The 12,740-nt window shown below is 41.7% G+C and overlaps 1 protein-coding gene across 3 annotated transcripts in view; it reads right to left on the bottom strand.

The window, feature by feature from the left end:
• LOC139606523 (6-phosphofructo-2-kinase/fructose-2,6-bisphosphatase-like) overlaps positions 1-12,740 on the bottom strand; it is a 17,431-nt gene that overhangs the window by 3,455 nt on the left and 1,236 nt on the right. Inside the window, exons 1-14 of one of the 3 annotated variants that reach the window (XM_071458739.1) lie at positions 9,930-11,166; positions 9,609-9,747; positions 7,676-7,801; positions 5,214-5,310; positions 5,062-5,128; positions 4,858-4,932; positions 4,695-4,751; positions 3,764-3,885; positions 2,852-3,059; positions 2,618-2,764; positions 2,373-2,477; positions 1,763-1,892; positions 512-574; positions 135-199 (exon numbers count right to left, since the gene is read on the bottom strand). In XM_071458739.1, coding sequence (XP_071314840.1) covers positions 135-199; positions 512-574; positions 1,763-1,892; positions 2,373-2,477; positions 2,618-2,764; positions 2,852-3,059; positions 3,764-3,885; positions 4,695-4,751; positions 4,858-4,932; positions 5,062-5,128; positions 5,214-5,310; positions 7,676-7,769 — 1,230 coding nt within the window. In that variant the 5' untranslated portion in view covers positions 7,770-7,801; positions 9,609-9,747; positions 9,930-11,166. Of the gene's footprint in view, positions 1-134; positions 200-511; positions 575-1,762; positions 1,893-2,372; positions 2,478-2,617; positions 2,765-2,851; positions 3,060-3,763; positions 3,886-4,694; positions 4,752-4,857; positions 4,933-5,061; positions 5,129-5,213; positions 5,311-7,675; positions 7,802-9,608; positions 9,748-9,929; positions 11,167-12,740 lie in introns of those variants that run through there. The other 2 variants (XM_071458737.1, XM_071458738.1) reach the window with 2 other exon arrangements.

Genomic DNA, 12,740 nt, shown 5'->3' with positions numbered 1-12,740 from the left:
TAATAGAAAAGACCTGCGTCACACTAATTTGTAGTGATAATGATTTGGGTGGGGGTTTTGTTTTCAGGCCACGTGGATGCTGCTCCTAACCCTGACAGGAAGCTCTGCGGACACAGAAGAAAACAGTGACTTACCTCTGGCTTGTCTCTGTGAGTGTTGACAGCTTCAATTTTGAGGAAGACAGACTCCACTTTACAACCTGAGAGACAGAGACAAACAGCAGAGGTGAGGCATGGTGCTCACGATGACAGCTGAGGCTGATGGGAACGACTTTAGTTTTGCAGGTATCTTATCATAAACCAAAGAACTGGACAAATTAAAATTTTAACCCGATGATGGCGTCAGACGTAAAATTCAGGGATCACCAAAGTTATTTCAAGTCATCCTAAAACAAATCTAACTGCAATCCAATAGTTACATTAGAGAGATAGATATTAGTTTAGATATTTCAGTGTGGAGGGAGTTAACACAAGGGAAGCTGCCATCGTGTGAGACGATAAATGAGACTGACCGTAGGCGACGGGGGTGAGTTTCAGGACCGTGTGGAGAGGACACTTCAGGTAGGGAAGCTCATCTGACACAAACAGAGAGAAGAGTCAGCTTGTTTAATCACAGTATGAAACCAGAGATCAGCCTCTTACATAAATCCTTAATGATTAATTATCACAATTCTTGAAGAATTTGTAGAGAAGCAAAACTGTACGTATACGAAGATTTCTGGGCCTCTTTTGTTTCGTAATTGGAAAATTTAGGCAGAAGAGGAGAGGACATCTGGATTTACGTGTGGGACACAGTGTGTTTTGATGAGACCTGATCTATTCTTAAATATGAGTGAAAATTTTAAAATCAAAAACCATTGTGATATAGATCAGGGGTTTTTAAAGTCTTTTTAAAGACTGTGGGATCACGAATCTGTTATTTGGTCCTGTAGACTCTCAATAACTGAGGCAACATATCCTAATACTGCTGTTTGACATAAACCAAATATATAGAAAAGCTCTGTCCTGAGGCTTCTATTAGTTTCTGATTCTGGTAAAGTGGGAAAAACAGTCTCAAAGTTACTGTATCTCTGAACTCTCACACACATTTAAGCTCATTTACCTGATCTCTTTTTTCCAACAAAAAAAAAAAAAATGCAGACATAAAAAAAAAATTCTACTATGTGGTATTTGCAAAATTTACAAATCAAAAATTTCTTCATTAGTATCAGTTCTTGGGCTAATTAATAATACGTAGTGTTCAGAGACGGACGACATTTAGTTCAAGAATTAGTGAGAAGACAAACATCAACTGTGTGTTAGCCTGTCTCTCATTGAGCAGACTGGTTCCTTCTGAAGACAAAAGTCTTCTAATATATAGTTTTATTTTTATAAAAGGCTCAGTAACTTCCTGGCCACTCTAGATTTTATCAAATGTTATGGTGCACTTGTTGGGGACTATTTTCAGCGGCGGATTAATCCACATTTGCTGCTGTAGTGAGTAATTGCTGCAGCAGGATGGTTTGAGTGGGACTGAGTCAAAACAAACAAGAACAAATATCAGATTTACCCTTTAGGAAAATGTTGTGGAAAACACTAATTGTAATGTTTTAATCAATTTTAACTTTGCGTGTCAACAGAGGTGAAACACGTCTGTAAACCTGACTCAGACCCTCTGGCTTCTCTCTGTTTTAAAAAAAGGTTGGACTCCACTGCATGTGTGGTGTGTTATTTGTGGTGTGTTAGACCCGGGTGCTATTTTAAAGAAATGGATTTTTCCTCACTAGCACTCTTGTCCAGGAAGTAGGCCAGCAGACACCTCATGACAGCCTGGTGACAGATGACTAAAACATTCTCCTGCCGCTCCAGCTCCATGATGACCGGCTCCAGACGCTGGACCAGGTCCTCGTACGACTGGTGCAGACACAGAGATACAGCAAGTTACAGTCTCTGGTTCCAAATCCTCACATGTGAAGATGAACAATTATTTGATTAATTAATAATAAATGAATGAAAATAGTCTTTAGTTGTAAATACAAACAAAGAATCAACTTCTTTAGGTCACCTCAGCTCCTGATTGGGTCTCATCAGTTATGACTACGATTGAATGGAACATGGATGTTGAGGTAACGAGGTATCACTTGGACTTAATCACATGATCAAATGTGAAGCTTGGCTCAAAAAAAAAAAAAAAAAAAGACAGGCTGACTGGAGGCAAAGTTATCGTTCATTAATCTTAATCGAGGTCAAAGTTTGAAATAATCGTCATAATTATTTGAAGTCATATTGTCTGAATTTCTCCATCAGTCCGGAGGCTCGTCAGCAGCTCTGTCAGTGGCAGCTCTCACCACCATCCACAGCCACCTCGTGAGTTAAAGTGTGACGAACACCCACCTCTCCTTTAGGGTAGCGGTAACGATACTTGTCTTGGTCCCTCAGTGCAAACTCCTCTGGGTAATGCTCCTGAATCTCCTCGTACGTCATGTCCTCACAAACGCCCTGAAGCAGCAAACACACGTACGTCTCTTAAATTACAGCAGATCACATGTAATAGACACAGAAATGCTTTTGTGTGGTGGTCATACGGTGTGAAAATACTGCGAATGCACGCACACACACACACACACACACACACTCACAGCATCTATCTCATTGAGGGCCTTCCACTGTTCATACTGGACTCCCAGGGCCTCTGCGGTCTGGATGGTCCTCTTCATGTGGCTCGTCCACACCTTCAGGTCCCTGATACACTGCTCACGCATGTACGTACCCAGAGCACTGGCAAACTGACAGACACACAGAGAGGACATGAATAAAAGACTGGATCTATGATATATGAAGTCACACACACACTCACACTGTAGTCTCCTGACCTTTGCCCCGCGAGATGACAGCCCGGAGTCTCCCCCAATTCGACCCACGAGGTTGAGTTCGCTCTCTCCGTGGCGACACAGGTAGATGGATCTCGGGGTGACGTGGATGTTCATGAGGTAGTAGACTATCCTGCTCTGGATGTGGTCCTGGACCCGGTTCACCAGGTATCTGCTGCCCACGTTAAAGATCTTGATGTAGGACAAGTTCCTGCATGAAGACGAGAGGAGGACAGAAAGTCAGAGCAGCGGTCTTTCGATATCTCTGAGATTCAGAGGAGTTTTGTTTCATATCCAGAGCTCGAGATGTTCTGTGTTTTCTCTTTTGTTCCATGAAAAAACCAGAACCAGTGACTCAGTCCGTCTCTCAACAGTTTCAGATTCAGAGACCCAGATCCCAGACCACGCATGCTTTCATGTGTGAGGGCCGGTAGAGACACAACAGGCCTGTTTAAACTTCATGGATTTGTCCCAGTTACCCAGTGACTGAAGGGGTTTGTTGAACCAGGTAGTGTGCACACGTAGTAACTCGCTGGTCCGAGTGAGTATCAATCAGTGATAAAAATCTATCTAATTTAATGTTTGCTAGTTGAATTCTACTGTCTATAAATTAGTCATTGTTTTTGTTGTGACGTATCTCTACTTTACTGTCATTTCAAATTAAAAGCCCTTTGCAGAGTTGTGTAATTGTGACTTCCTGATATTGCTGCAGTGGCAATAATTCTGTAAACAATTAGTTCAGAAGGTGAGTGTTTAAATCTGTGATGAGACACAGTCCACCGCATGAAGACAAGCAGACAAGCTACATGTTTGTTCACCACCGCGACCTCCACACCGTGATGAAAACAGAACGCCTCACTACACTAAGTGTAAACAGGAAGACAGGGCTGGGTTTGGCATCACAGACGCCGTCACCTGTCCTTGTTGTCATCCAGTGGGACGTAGGTCAACTTGTAACAGTCGATCCTCTTCAGAAAGTCGGCCACGGCCTCCTCTTTGTCACAGTCTGCATAGTCCGGGCTGCTCAGCTTCACTTGCTGTTGTAAGAAAAGAAGAGAGCGAAGGGACATCAAGCTGCAGTGCATCGTCCAGCATCACACACAACGGGCTTCATGCAACATTTTCATATTCTAAACATTTACTGTGAACTACGGTGGCCCTGAAAGCTCAACACACTGCAGCTAAAAATAGTAAAATATGGGACCTTTAAAAATTATAAAATTAATTTGAAACCAAACAAGAGACTAAAACCTACAGGAACTCTGGTAAGTCAAGACCAAAAGTATCTTCTTAAATTAATGAATGCATCTTCTCTCTGTTTCTGTCCAGACTAAAGCATCATTTTCTCAAAAAAATCCCCAAAATTGAGCAAAACAGTGAAAAGCTGTGAGAGTTATGAAGGACTTCCTATCACCTCTGAGTTTCTCAGAGATCGCTCATTTCTAATGTTGCAATAGTCAAACACAACCTCAGTCTAAACCAGATGTTGTTTTGTTGATGCCAGCTGATGAGGAAAATGTGTGACCTCAAGCTGTTTTCATGTCAAAGTGGTGTTTTAAAAATCAGATGCACACACACGGTTTAAATGAACTGAAAATAAAAAAAGAGGAAGAGAAAGTGAATGAGTGAAAGCAGCTGGAAAATTGTTCTCCATATGTGGAAACGATCAAATCTCACAGAGACACACGTGACCTGGCAGTTTGTGAGCGGCGCTCTTATCAGGGCTCAGTTCAGTCTGTTCCACCAGAAACAAACAAGAAACACACTGTGTTTTGGCTCAAAACACAGCTCTTGGCTCGAAAGCACAACTTCCTGCACACACACACACACACACAAACACACTTACTTTAATATTCTCAGCGATGATCTCTGGATCATCACATATCGACTCCACAAAGAAAACCTTAACAGGAGGGAAACAAGAAAGACAAATTATAGCAGAAATTGGATGGAATTTAAATAAAATAAATAAAATTCACTTGAAACAGAGCAGAAAAAACAAAACAAACCTTGTAACCGTTTTCTTTGGCAAAGCCGAGGATGACCTCTCTGCGCTCTGGGGTGGTGTTGGTGGCATCAAAAACCTTACAGACATGAACATGAGTTAATGACTGATGTTTTTTTTATCACCTCAAACAAACATTTAAACATTGCTCTACCATTGTCATTTAGCAGCTTTAAGGATTAAAGCTTTAATGTTAGATTTCACTCACCACGACCTGACCCAGCTCTCTGGTGAAGTAATCACACACGTCTTTCAGTGCAGCGACGGCACAGGCCCTGTGCACGGAAATAGAAAAAGAATCATTAATAATGCAGTATTCACCAGTTTCATCCATATTTATTTGTAAAGTCACATGCATACTTTCGTATTGTCATGGCCTCCGTGTTGTCGGGTCTGAAGAACTCGAAGCTGTTGTAGGAGCGTGTAGCATCTCTCCTGTACTGCCCGACGTTGAACACTGTTAGAGACAGAGAAATGATGCTGCAGCTGCCGCGACTACAACCACAGACAGATAATTAAAACACAGGAAACTGTGTTTTTCCTGTATCTTGATGTAGATAATGTGCAAAGCCTTTGAACTTATGCAAAACACCAAACAACAGCTAACAAGGCTAAGTCTACAGCTATGCTATCAGTTCATTGTGCTAATGACACTGCTAAAATGCTGATGTTTAGCAGTTAATGTCTACCATATTTACTATGCTAACATGCCAAACTATCTTCGTTTAGCATCATTCACTAATTAGCACTTAAGACAGGCCAGCTGAGGCTGATGGGAATGTGATTAGTTTTGGCCATAAAGTAAAATATTAGACAAATTTAAATCAATGGTGATGGTAAATGTTAAATTAATTGATCTCTAAATTAAAACAGTTAATCCTGGGGGACTATGAATGTCTGAAACACATTTTAATGGATGGATGTTTCACTCAAACCCCAGATACCAAGAGGAAAACTCACCAGTGTCATTAAGATTCATCCTCTGGGGACCATGAGTGTTTATACATATTTTTCTTTCCTTTCTTTTTTTAATATGATATTCTTAAAGAACTTTTATGCTGAATAATGAACGACTCAAACACAGTTTCACCTTGTGTGTTTTCGGACAGAGAGGGACATGAACTCCAGCTGTGTAACGTTACCAACAGTAAAACATAGGTAGGTAACAAATATGCATCAATTCCCGTCATTTAGGAAAAACTCAATGCTCAGCTTCTCTAAATTCCACCAATAAGCTGCCACTTAACTGTCGAACAGCGGCTTGTTTTGTACACAAATCCCCTCCTCCTTTGTCACCAGGGATTAACTCTGTGCCAGTTCATGTTGGAACTTGCCTGTCATCAGTAATCAGACCAATAACTGTCAGTCGGGAATCAATGGTTACACCCAGGTAGAGCGGTGTTCCTGCTTAGTAACTGGTATGCCACAAAACCAGTTTATGCCAGCTGGATATGATTTCCACTCCAGTTCAACCACCATACATGCTGCATATGCTGAAAAGCAAAACATGCACCAGCGGCACAATACACTAATAAGCACACGTCACACAGGATGAAGAGGTTAAAAAGGTTCAGTCATGTCTCTGCCAACAGTTAAAAGCTGTGACAAGATGAAATTAAAGTTCATCACAGCCACTCCTCCTGCTGCTGTTTGATTATTCAGTATCGTACAGTCACCACCCTCAGCCACGCCCCAAGCCCCGCCCACCTGGACCCACCATCCAACCTTGCAAGATTTGGTTTCTCTAAGCCAGGGGTGGCCAACCAGTCAGAGACCAAGAGCCACATTTTTTTCTGTGTTACCGCAAAGAGGCACATCATACACATGGGCACACATGAACATCACTCCATCCCTTCCTCACACACACACATACCTTTGGTCAGCCAGATTTATTGTAAATGTCACACACCAATATGATAATGACAGAAATTGACTCCTACAGTACTAAGACCACAGCCCAGTCTTTTCAACAATGAACATTATAAACCATATTAAAAATATGAACTCTCCCACTCTGATAAAAACGTCCTGTGTTCATCTTCATATTTTGGTTTTGCTGTGCATTTTTCCCCTGCCATTTTGAGAGCAAACTTGACACAAATTGTTTACTCAAATGATCTTGCTCCTACTGGGAAACTGAGGTATTTTCATCCCACGCACATGCGCATTTGATGAAAATACCGTATTGAACTCAAGCGAAGCGAACACGCACATTAAAAAAACACAAACACAAACTTCAATATGAACATAAGAGCCGCATGAAACCGGGCAAAGAGCCGCATGTGGCTCGGGAGCCGCGGGTTGGCCAGGTCTGCTCTAAGCATTTACTTGAAATCTGCTTTTTATCTCTATTTGATTACTCAGAAGACAGTCAACCAATCAGAAGAGAGCCTCAGAGCCTTTCTTCTGATGTTACATGTTGTCTTTGAAGCCAGTATTTCGAGCACTTCCTTGACTTTATCTCAGAATTTATTCATATTTTTACAATTTAACAGATAAGGCTCCACACATACAGGGTGGGCAAAATAAGACCAACATCTTAAGGTTTAATGCATCTTGGCCAGGACTCCCTTGTAAAAGAGATCTGTGATCTCAATGGGACAAGCCTGGTTAAATAAAAGCTAAATAAAATGAATAAAAATGCAAAACAACACTCTAGTTTTCCTGTTGCTGTTTAAACTCACTGTAGGTTTAGTGTAAAATAAATACAAAATAAAATCCTCCTCTACTGTCCTGAATGGAGAGTGGGGCCCCAATGTTAAGTATGATCCCAGGGTTTAGAGCAGTGAGTCCTGGTGAAACCCTGTACGGTCAGCTGATACCTTTGGTTGTAACGCCGATCCAGTTCAGGTATCTGGTGAGCTTCTTAGAGATGTAGGTTTTCCCTCGAGCCGGGAGTCCCACCATCACTATCATGGTCGGGGAGTTGGTGAACTGGGGCACCGACGCTGAAACACACAAACACACAGGGTGTTAAAGTTCCTTCACCTGAAGACATGTTGATTTCCACACGAGTCTGCAGAGATGTGCAGAGTGAGCGAGGCTGAAAACCACAGGCATGAGAAGGAGTTGTGTTGTAAACAGTTCACACAGGAAAAGTTTTTTTTGTCATATTTGACTAAACAGAAAATCTTTGGGTTTGTTGGTCGCACAAAACCACAGACTAAATAAAGATGGTCGTAGCCTCTGTGACAGCACCCACAGGTTTCTGAAGAGCAGTTTTGAAGCTCAGAGTGAGCTGCTGCTCTGTTGTTATCTTGGCAGTGTCTGACTCCGCCCACCTCCCTGCTAATCCAGAAATGGTCAGAGTTGTGGTGTATGTGGAGCTGAGACTTTGGTGAATGGTTTGTGGTAGATATATGCTCCCCCACCTGTCACTCAAACAGGCCACGCCCTCAATTATGCAGAGCTTTAAGCCTTAATAAAATGTAAACAGGTGAGTTGTATAAATTCAGCCGTACAGGTGTCATGAAGGAGGAAATGATCTCTAGAGACCAGAACAGTTTCTGTACCAGGCTGTAAACATGTTTCCTTCTGCTGTAAAGTTGGACATTAACATGGGAGTCTGTGGGACTGACTCACTGTTGTGGATACACCCAGCTCCTGCAATTACTACACCTGCTGTCACCTACTGTGAACCTGCTGCTGCTCCTGTGAAATTTTACTTTGGTGTGAAAACAGAGGAAATCAAAATTGTTCTTGCTAATCCGATAGAAACATGTTAACACTAACATACAGGCCTATTTGGGAACCACTACAATGACAGAAAAAATTAACACCATCAGGGGAAAGAGATCCTGTAAAAGTTCATCAAACAAGCTGTTGTTATGTCAGTTACAGGTAGGTACTGTTATTCTCTTTGAGCCCAAAGCTTTTAGCCTATGTTTGTTTAGATTTTGCAAATCGGCACCATTAAAAGTATGCCGAATTAGCTATTAGCAGGTCCTGTTTGCAATGTATCCATGGATGTATAGATAAATATCACTGCATCAATGTGATTCTGAAGTAAACTTAAAAATGTGAAATATCTGAGGGAAGTTCTGAAGCATCTTTTCTCTATGATCTTTTTGTGGTTGTGTGGAGGTTTATTCCGGATGGACATGAGAGATGAGGATATCCTCAGGAGGTGTCCATCACACTGAATGATATCAACATGTGTTTCATGTCTGATTGTTTAGTTATGACTCTCTATTATTATCTTATTCTGTATCTACCAATGATTAATCAAGAAAATAATCAACAGTGGTGGAAAATAATTAAGTACACTTGTTCAGATCCACTACATTTCAGAGGGAAATATAATTTTTACTCCACTACATTTATTTATAGTTTATACTTCATTTTCAGATTAAGATTTTACATTAAAAACATAATTTTCCCTCTAAACTTCTCACATGGATTCAGGAGCTACAACAACATTTCACAAAAACAAAAAGATTTAAAAAAAAAGTCTAAACCATGAACAATTAATCATCTCACAACAGCTCAGATTTATCTGGTGACCCCTTGGAGGGCCCTGACCCTTAGGTTGGGAACCACTGGACTAAACTAGCTGAAGTTAAAACCAGCTCCACCTCAAACAGCTACAACAGTAAAATGTTTCTTTTCCACTGATGTATAAATATTAATAATCCAGAGACATATCAGCCACAGGGGACATGACATTTCACTTGTATTGTTAAATATTACAAGTATTTCTTAACCCATAGTTAAAATAATCATTAGTTGCAGCATTATCATGTTGCAGCAACTGACATTTAAATACTTGGAGGTTCTGTGGATTATCACATTCAGGAGCAGGGTGTGGACACGTGGTGTCACAGTGGACCTTTGAGGTGAACGGCCCCCCGGTCTCCGGTCTCCGGTCTGAGCTCTGTGTTCAGGGAATAATCCTCTGGAGTCAAAAACCAACAAACAGTTCAATAAGCTGGAAAAACAGTTTCACACCTCATGTAATGTACAAGTATCAGCGCGTCACGCTGCAGGGAAAGGAAACGATGTAGTGTCCGTGTGTGTGTGTGTGTGTGTGTGTGTGTGTGTGTGTGTTTGTGTGTGTGTGTGTGTGTGTGTACTCACAGCCTCTGCGTTGGCTCAGCCTGCTCTTCATCCATGGCACCCAGGTTTTCTCCAGAGGATTCTGAGTGAGGGTTCTCTGTGTTTCTGACATGGCTTCAACAGCCAGGTGAGCATGTGTGTGTGTGTGTGTGTGTGTGTGTGTGTGTGTGAGAGAGAGAGTGTGCGTGTGTGCAACAGGTTGAAGTAAAGAGGTGCGAACAGATTTTGAACTTTCTCATGCGACGTTAGTGTGGGAGGAGACCGAGTGGTCTGTCAGTCAGTACACCTGTTTGGCTCACTGCAGAGGATGGGACTGTCTCTGATTGGTCGGCTGACCTGTCAGTCATGTTAACTGTCCCGGTGAAGCCCAGATTGAGGTCATCCACCAATCAGCAAACACAACTCTAAACTTTGCCCCGCCATAAGGAAGTGGTGTAGCGTGACAAGGAAGAGCCACGCTGAGCAGCTCTATTGTGACTGAGTCAGATGACGTCTAATACAATGTCACACACCCGCCCAGGCCTGTGTGTGTGTGTGTGTGTGTGTGTGCGTGTTGTTGCATGTTTGGCCTCCAGGGATTTTCACAGTGAGGCCACACATCTGTTAACATCATTAGCTTGTGACCCAGTGGAAGCACATTATCTCCAGTACTGCAGCGCTACACTCACAGGCCCCGAGTTCAAAATGTTCAGTAAAAGTATGTAAGTACTAGAAGCAAAATACACAAAATACAAAAGTCAGGAATTAGCACTTGGGGGAACTCGACTGCTCCCATTCTGTGCAACTTTATACAAGTCGGTGGAAGATACTGAACTTTTTATTTCTCTGACAGCTGCAGTTAAAAGCTACTTTACTACAAAGAAATAGTTCACAATGTTTACATCTACCTTTTTGACTCTTTGCCCCTTTTTGTCCTGTAATCTGAACTGTTTGGCTCTGCCTCTTGCAGTATCCAGGCAACAAGAGTCTAAGTCACAACTATTCTCCAGGGGTCAGTTCAGAAAAAGTTATTTACAATATTCACATCTACATTTTTGCACTGACTCTTTACAGTTTTGTGTTTTATTTTCTATTTGCACCTTATGTTGAAAGTCTTGTTTTGCTCTGTTTAAATGCTAACTGTAGCATCACTGGCCCCAAGAGGAGCTAACTCTCATCTCTACTGTGAACTAGTGGAGATTACTAGTTATTAGTGGTTGACAATAAAGTTCTGGGGTCTACTTTGCAGTTGACTTTTAGTCCAAACATCCCATCATCTTATAATATCTGATGCATTTACACATATTACAAACTAATATAAATATATAAAATATATATATTAAATGAGCAGATTTACTTTTGATTCTTTATGGAATTACTTCTGTAATTTTACTTGATTTGCTCGTAACAGAGTATTTTTTTAGTGGAAGAGGAGGTATTCAGATTCTTCAGATTCAGAACCAATACCACGCTGTAAAAATACTTTCAAAGTAAAAGTCCTGCACTGAAACGTTACCCAAGTAAAAGGATGCAAGTTTTTTTTTTTTTATATAGCAAAATGTACCTAAAATATAAAAGTACTAAATTCAGAGAAACGGCCACTGTGAGAGACGTACCAGTACATACTGCTCCACATCATATCATTAAATTATCACTGTTGGAGCTGAAGTTGAGATATTGACTTATTTTCTATGTGATCTACTCAGATCATGTTAATTCATAATGTAACTAGAAATGCTCGAGTTAATGTACTTGAACTTATTGCAGGATTAGTTTTTCTTATTGCCGCGTTGGTGTTTACTCTGTGTACCTAATAAACTGGCAGCTGAGTGTCTATATGCATATATCATGTAAAGTATTTTACAACCTGATCATAAGTGATGTAACTGCAGCTGTGAGTCATAAAAGTGCAAAATACAACAAGATGAAACTGAATTTAAACAGATTCACATTTTTCCAGGCTGTTGTAGAGAAGTTAACCAGATCCGGGGCTAAGCCCAGAGCACCCAGAGCCAGGGCCAGTTTCTTTTGGATGGTTCACATGCACAGAATTTATCTTTACTGCAAACGGCAAAGTATGATTACTGCAAAGGTTAGTAATAGTAGTAGTAGTAGTATTCATCCAACCATCCATTTTCTATACTGCTTACCCGAAACCGGGTCGCAGGGGGGGCTGGAGCCAATCCCAGCTAACAATGGGCGAGGGCAGGTAAACCCTGGACAGGTCGCCGGTCCATCGCAGGGTCTAGGAGTAGTAGTGACTTATTTATTTTTTTATACTATTTTAACAGTTGTAGTATCGTAGGAAGAGTGACTGTGCTGCTGAATTCCACCCTCATGTGGCGGGGGGGCGGCTGCTAACATCAAGCTAAGAGCAAGAATCTTGAATAACTGAAGCTACAGTTAGCTGCTACCTGGGCTGCAGAGTCACAGACCTGTCACACCTGTCCGCAGGCTTGATGCCCGCTGGCGTGGTGCTGCCCCCCACTGTCAGGAGGGGTACTGCATAATGACGCACACAAACGGCTCTGCAGACGAGACACCGTCCAATCAGAGAGGATGACACAAAGTTGGACATTATTTTTGAAAGCAGATAAGTGAGTGCGCCCTGTATGAATTTGTCTTTGATTATTTATTGATTGATTTTTAATAGAGGCTGCGGCTTTTGAGAAGCCCCCCCCCTAGCTCCGCCTCTGGTTCAGACTGACCTCTGTTAGAGTGTGTGTCTCTGTGTGTGTGTGTGTCTCTGTGTGTGTCTCTCTGTGTGTCTCTGTGTGTGTGTCTCTGTGTGTCTCTGTGTGTGTGTGTGTGTGTCTCTGTGTGTGTGTGTGTGTGTGCGTGTGTGTGTGCCTC

This window comes from Trachinotus anak, unplaced genomic scaffold (genome assembly GCF_046630095.1).
Source record: "Trachinotus anak isolate AG129_WGS33_773 ecotype Australia unplaced genomic scaffold, CSIRO_AGI_Tana_v1 ptg000022l, whole genome shotgun sequence".
In the NCBI taxonomy this organism is placed as follows: domain Eukaryota; kingdom Metazoa; phylum Chordata; class Actinopteri; order Carangiformes; family Carangidae; genus Trachinotus; species Trachinotus anak.
This window is presented reverse-complemented; position numbering and strand designations above follow the sequence as displayed.